We start from the raw sequence: 7,105 nt of genomic DNA, 5'->3' as shown, positions 1-7,105 counted from the left end.
GTCAAAAAATCCTCCGGATCAGATGTTCCATCATAAACACCAATGGATGGTATCCCCAAGTTTCGTGGAAGTGGATAATTTTCTATACGAGTGATGAAACATTGAGTTGATTCTGACATTACTGGAGGTTTAGTAGCCTCATCTTCTGTGATAAGCGCAAAGAAGTTGTCCACCGCCGCTGCACGGATGGCGGGCTGCGCTAACTTTTGTTTGTACTTTAATGGTGTTGTCTTTGTTAAAATCCTATCCAACAATTTCGTTGCTATTTCTTCAGACATGACCTCTTGATCATCCCCTCCGTAGTCCAACTCATTCTCCAGGAAACATTCATCATCATTGTCGTGCTCATTATCATTGACCAAAGTGTTTAATTAATCAAAAAGCTTAAACAATTGTTGTTTTGAAATTGTCCTTCCTTTGCTCAGTTGTCTTGCATTTGCCTCAGATGTTATCTTAAAGAAGACATTCTGTGTTCCCCATCTTGCTTGCCACATTAGCCCGTTTGGAACTTCCAACGATGTTTTCTTTAAACGTGCAGTTGTTTCATTCACGTGCTCTTCAGATACTTCAGTGTTCACATGTTCATCGTCTTCAATTAAAGCGTCCTCCATAGTGAGCTGATTAGGTGGTATGTTCTCGTCAAGGGTGTCAGTGATTGGTTCTAGCGGGATACATGTTGAAGATGTGTTGTTTGCTTTGGCGTTCTTTGTGTGTTTGTTTTTCTTTGGAACGGATGGTGCCATATGTTAATATTTTTTTTATTTATTTATGAAATATCTTTTGACTTAATATTTATTTTTATTTAGCAAAGAATTATTTTTATGTGTTTTTTAAATAATAATTTAAATGTGTTAAAGATTGGGGTATGAGTGTAAGATATGAAGAGATTATCAAAGTAATGTTAAAAAAAAAAAAAAAATATTGTGCTGATGATGTAAATGAGAGAAGTTTTGTTAACGACTATTAAGATAAGGAGTGGTATTAACTTCCAAAAACAATGGGTATATAGTTAGATATATTGAATAAGATTTTACGTTTTTTTATTTAAGTAAATCAATTTAATTGTCTACAATTAAATACGAGTATGAATAGGATAGTACGTAAAAATTAGACGTAAAACCATAATTATCAACAAAACTAAAATGCAATATTGATATTTTCTTTAAATGTGTTTTTTAAGAGTTACGTTTCCAAATAAGTGTCACTTGTTAATTTTTATTTATTTAAAATTAATTTAATACTTAATTACCCTTATATTTTAGATAACATTTAACTCTTTTTTTAGATTTAAATAATTGAGATTTGGAAATAATAAATAAACGAAAGTAAATTGAAAAGCTCAATACAATAATAATTAGTAGTTCTTTTTACATATTAATAATTGTAATAAAATTATTTTGGAAAATAAATAAATAATAAAACAAAATGAACATTAATTGGAGACAAAAAAAAATTATAAATTAAGACCCGAAATAGTATATATATTCACACTTTCATCCACCCTACCACGCCAAACTCCTCTCCCTATATAAAGGGCTCTTGCTATCTAGCTATACCACTTCAAAACACAATTTGTAAATACTTATACGCATTAACTAACATAGAGGCTTAGACATGAGTTGTCCTAGCCAGTGGTCGGAACCGATTGTACAAGTCCAAATGTTGTCAGAAGCCGAAAACCAAGTGATCCCAAACCGGTATATCAAACCTTTAACCGAAAGACCTTGTATCACAAGATCAAACGACAACTTAAACATCCCAGTTATCGACCTTTTTGGATTGATAAATGGTGACAATGCAACTCAGAAAGCCATCATGGATGAAATCTCTATTGCATGTCGCGAATGGGGTTTTTTTCAAGTGGTTAATCATGGGATAAATGATGAACTTGTTGATGAGGTTAGAGAAGTTTGGAGAGAGTTTTTTCATCAACCGATAGAAGTTAAACAAGAGTATGCTAACACACCAAAGACTTATGAAGGTTATGGGAGTCGAATAGGGATTCAAAAGGGTGCTATTCTTGATTGGAGTGATTATTATTTTCTTAACTATCTTCCTTCAAATCTTAAGGATCATAAGAAATGGCCTTCACAACCACCTTTTCTAAGGTACATACTTTTCTTTTAACCATGTCTATAAGACCATTTTTAACGCGTGTTGCTGGGTGAGAGTGGGGTATTTGATGAGCGTGCTGTCAGACTGATGTGTAATGTGTGGCGTGCTGAATGGCGTGTTGCTGGGTAGGGGTGAAGTATTTTTTATTTCTTTTTCATTTTTCTTAATTTATAATGTATAATTTATTTTAGTTTTTAACCAGTTAAATTATTTATTATTATTTTATATTCATAAAAAAGTTAAAATTGAATATATAATTAAACTTACATAAATCAAATTTATACTCCGTATTATTCTAATTTTAAACTTATTTTTTATTATTATTTTTTATATTTATATTTATATTATTATATATTATAGAATAGAATTATTGATTATTGAATTTTTTTCTATTTTATACACTCTATATCCACGCATCTGTTTTCTCACCCCCTCTGTCTCCATCCTCTTTCTCCATGTATCTCAAAACCCTAATTTTCCTTTCATCTGCAATTAACAAAATAAATACAGATTTACAAAGAGAGATGAGCCAACAAATGAAGTGTACAACCAATCAAAATCAACCACGTCGCCAATACGCACCCTTTCTGCTCCGTGCCATCTTCCAGCACGCTGGCAGTTTTACCCACCAACACGCCGCGTTAGCCACGTGTTGGTGGCACTTGGGTGGTAACACGCTAGCGTTAGAGACGGTCTAAATGGGTAGAATAAGGGTTTCTCTGAACAAGCAACTCAAGTAAACACAATATAACCAATTTAACATGTGGTCGCTTTCGTAACAAGTATTTGTCATTTAAATTTCGAAGTATTTATTTTTTTTAAACAAATATACATCATAAAACAACTTCTAACCAGAAACTTAGGGTAATATAATAAATTATCATAATCATATTATAACAGTCACCTTGCAACAATTATAATTAACGTAGTCTAGGGGTTAGGGCACTAATGTTCCCATAAGAGCTCTTAAGTTCAAACCTAAATAGCAGCATATCTTGAGTTGACTAGGGATATAGTCAAAAATCATCACAGGGTATCCTGTTTGGTGTCTATATCTAGGTCAAAATACTCCTCTCATTAGGTAAACTAAATATGAAAAATTTGTCCGTTAACCGTTATCAGAAGGTTGAATAGCTTTTCATGTGCATGTTCTTATATCGTTGTTTGTGAATAATAGGGACACGACAGAAGAATACTCGAAGAAGATTGTAAAATTAGGCAAGATTATGCTCAAAGTGTTCTCAAGTAACCTAGGATTACAAAAAGATTATCTTCAAAACGCTTTTGGCGGTGATGATATCGGGGCGTGCTTAAGAGTGAATATTTATCCAAAATGCCCACAACCCGACTTGACCCTTGGACTATCTTCTCATTCGGATCCTGGTGGCATGACTTTCTTACTTCCTGATGAGCATGTTAGTGGCCTTCAAGTTCGAAAAGATGGTGAATGGATCACGGTTAAACCAGCCCCACATGCAATAATCGTCAACATCGGAGATCAAATTCAGGTATCGATATTTATACTCCCTCAGTTCCATAAAAAATATCATTAAAAAAGAAGTTAAATTTAATATATATTGTTTACATGTCTATTTTGTCTCTCAATTAATATATTATTTTAATTTTAATTAATTACTTTACTTAACAAAATAAACGATGAAAGAAGAAATTAGAAGTAAATATTTTTCTAGCTTCCATATATAAAAGGGGTAGAATTGTAATTTAAATTTTTTTTAGTGTTATTTTGAGTAAATGACACTTAATTTGAGAAAGATTCAAATAGTAATGTGAACATTTTTCATGAGACATGGGGAATATTTTTTTTATAATTTTGCATTAGTTATAGATACTCTATTACCCACAAGTACATAATTTATTTTAGCTGCATTCTAATAATATATGATTTTTTGTAGTTTAATTATTATTTATATCAAATATCAATAGTTTCTAATAAAACTTTGGGATACTTTGGTATTAGTTACAAATACTGTATTTTCTTACAAATGATATAATACTCATTATTATTTTTATGTTAATATATAATAGTTGTTCAATTTAATTTATCTTTTTTATATCAACTCGTTTTTATATTTTGAGACTTGAAAACTTAAATGTGAATTGAAATATTTATAAATACTTGTCTATTTATTTATTTATTTATTTATAAATCTTTTTAAATAGTTTCCATATAAAGACAACTATTATTATTATTATTATTATTATTATTATTATTATTATTATTATTATTATTATTATTATTATTATTATTATTATTATTATTATTATTATTATTATTATAATAATAAACTTAAAAGTTTTAAAACTTACAAAAAATTAGTGGGAAGCCTAGAGACAATCTGGGCCCCCACACCTCTAGCAATAGCAAAACCTATCCTAGTAAAAATATGAGCAGCAGCACCGGCACCAATATCTTGCGCCATCGAACTCTTCTGAACCCGCTTTAGCAAAGAAACAGCCTCCTTCTCTAATTCCCCAAGGGAAGAAAATGAGAAAGGAATGAAACCATAACCAATCGCCTGACAACTAGATTCGTACTTGACCCGCTTCCGACGAGCCGCATCAATCACAGCACGTCCAGGGACAAAGTCTGAAAGCCCAGACTGTGTCAAAGGAGAAGACCCAATATGAGATTATCTACTACTACTACTATTACTATTAATATAACTATTAGTATTATTGTTGTGTAACTTGTGAACTAATATGAGATTATCTAACTTGTACCATAAGGGCATGAGATAAAATATATTTACTGAATAAAACTTGCCATGCATAATATGAATTGTAATAAATAAAATATATGTATAAATGGAAATTATTGAGTTTACTAATTGAATTTATATATCAACTTTGAAAACTTTGAGTATATTAACTAAAGCTTATTTTATGCCCTAAGGGCATAAATTAGCCAAATAAATGGATAAATTATAAAAGACTTTCATACACTAATTTTAATTTGATAAAAATGATCTTAAATTTGAAGACTTTTATAAATGCGAAAACCGTTAATCACTTTACAAATAAATGTTGTTTTTGGCACTTAATACATGGAAAATTTTGACAAGTTTTTGATTCCCATAAGTGTTCAAGTGCGAAAAAATATGGTGTCAAAAATCTTAAGTGTGAAAAAATATGTATAGTGTTAAATAGTTTTAAGTGATATTATTTTTTTGACATTTTAAGTGTTAAAAGGTTTTTATTTTTTCACGCTTTTAATTGTTAAAAACTTGGTGACATTTAGGTGTCAAAAACATGTTAAACTATTCGTATTTTTAAGACGTTATAAACAAACGTTAAAAATGAAACCTTATGTGTAGTGTCATTATTTTATTCTGTTCATTTCAAAGTAAAATTGCAGACATTTTCATTTTTATGTAAGTATTCAATTTTATTTTTTACATAAATGATAAATTTCAATTTTATGTTTTCACCGTTACACGTCTAAGCTAGCGACACATAAACAGATGAGTCATTGTACTTTATTACCAATGATAAAACAATTATTTATGATGGAACAGTATGTTTGAATAGTAGGGTATGTTTGAATAGTTTAAATGACACGTTTTTTACATGTGAGTTTGAGTGTATATACTCCGTAGTTTACAAGCTAGTCACATGGAGAGGTCACTTTCATTCTCTTTATCACGACTTACTTTATATCGGCTATGGCAAAAATATCTTACACAACTCGTTTTAATAATTATTTACGTTTTATCGTCGTCTTTTCTTTTTTTTTTTTTTTTTCTTTTTTTAGGTAGAGTGTAGAGGATGGACGACAAAGCAAGCGGAACATCATTACTTAGAATAAAATAAAATAAAAATATTAGTTGCAAAAAAAAAAAAAAAAAAAAAAAAAAGTGAAACATGAACAAAAAAGTAAAAATATTCTTTTCAAGGAAACGGTAATAACAATTATATTACTCCATTCCACATCCCATATGATCCCATATGAAGTCCTATGATACTATTTCAAATAACTTACTCTTTACCAATTTTTACTATATTTAACAATGTTATACTCAGTACTAACAAATTTTAATATACATCCCTTCCAACTTAATTTAAACGTTGCCTGTAATTTTACACTTGCTTCTTGCTAGTTGTGTTTTGATATATTGTTGTTCAAAATTTTTTAAATCTAAAGCTTTAAATGTTGCAGGTTTTAACAAATGCTATTTACAAGAGTGTGGAGCATAGAGTAATAGTGAACCCGAACAAGGAACGAGTGTCATTGGCCTACTTTTTCAATCCAAAGAGTGATGTGCTTATCGAGCCAGCGACTGAGCTCGTTACGTTGAAGACACCGGCACTTTACCAACCAATGACTTTTGATGATTATCGACGATTTATTAGAATCAAAGGTCTGCATGGGAAATCTCAAGTCGACTCTTTAAAATCTCAGAGATGAGTGAATTTATTTGATTAAATCCCAATTCACATCTCATAAATAAGAGATATGTGTGTATTAAAAAAAACTTGTGGGCAAACTTTGAAATTCAATAAGTTGAAAGTTTCTTATGAAATTTCGTGACATGTAATTTATTTGTGAGTTTATTTGTAAATTGTATTGGTTATATGTTATTAACCTATATACTAATACTCATGGAGAATTTGGTCGTTTGACAAGGCCAAAACGACATTAACCTATATACTAATACTCATGGAGAATTTGGTCGTTTGACAAGGCCAAAACGACAAAGGAAATACCCCCTTTTCACACTTGCTTTTCCATCATTTCCCCCCAACTAAAAACACCACTTGCTTTTCCATCATTTCCCCCCAACTATAAACACCTTACAAAAAATACCTCAAACTCTAGGAGGTTAAACCGTCAATCCTGTAAAACACCACTTGCTTTTCCATCATTTCCCCCCCAACTATAAACACCTTACAAAAAATACCTCAAACACTAGGAGGTTAAACCGTCAATCCTGTAAACTAAAAAAAAAACTTCACCAACACCCTTCGACAG

The 7,105-nt window shown here is 30.6% G+C and overlaps 1 protein-coding gene across 1 annotated transcript; it reads left to right on the top strand.

Moving 5' to 3' along the window:
- Positions 1 to 1,583: 1,583 nt before the first annotated feature.
- Positions 1,584 to 6,677, top strand: LOC139893495 (jasmonate-induced oxygenase 2-like). Its single transcript, XM_071876654.1, has 3 exons — positions 1,584 to 2,108; positions 3,293 to 3,623; positions 6,293 to 6,677. The coding sequence occupies exons 1-3, from the start codon at positions 1,615 to 1,617 to the stop codon at positions 6,539 to 6,541; spliced, it is 1,074 nt and encodes a 357-aa protein (XP_071732755.1). The 5' UTR covers positions 1,584 to 1,614; the 3' UTR covers positions 6,542 to 6,677.
- Positions 6,678 to 7,105: the final 428 nt, after the last annotated feature.

This window comes from Rutidosis leptorrhynchoides, chromosome 2, assembly GCF_046630445.1.
Source record: "Rutidosis leptorrhynchoides isolate AG116_Rl617_1_P2 chromosome 2, CSIRO_AGI_Rlap_v1, whole genome shotgun sequence".
Taxonomy (NCBI): Eukaryota; Viridiplantae; Streptophyta; class Magnoliopsida; order Asterales; family Asteraceae; genus Rutidosis; species Rutidosis leptorrhynchoides.
This window is presented reverse-complemented; position numbering and strand designations above follow the sequence as displayed.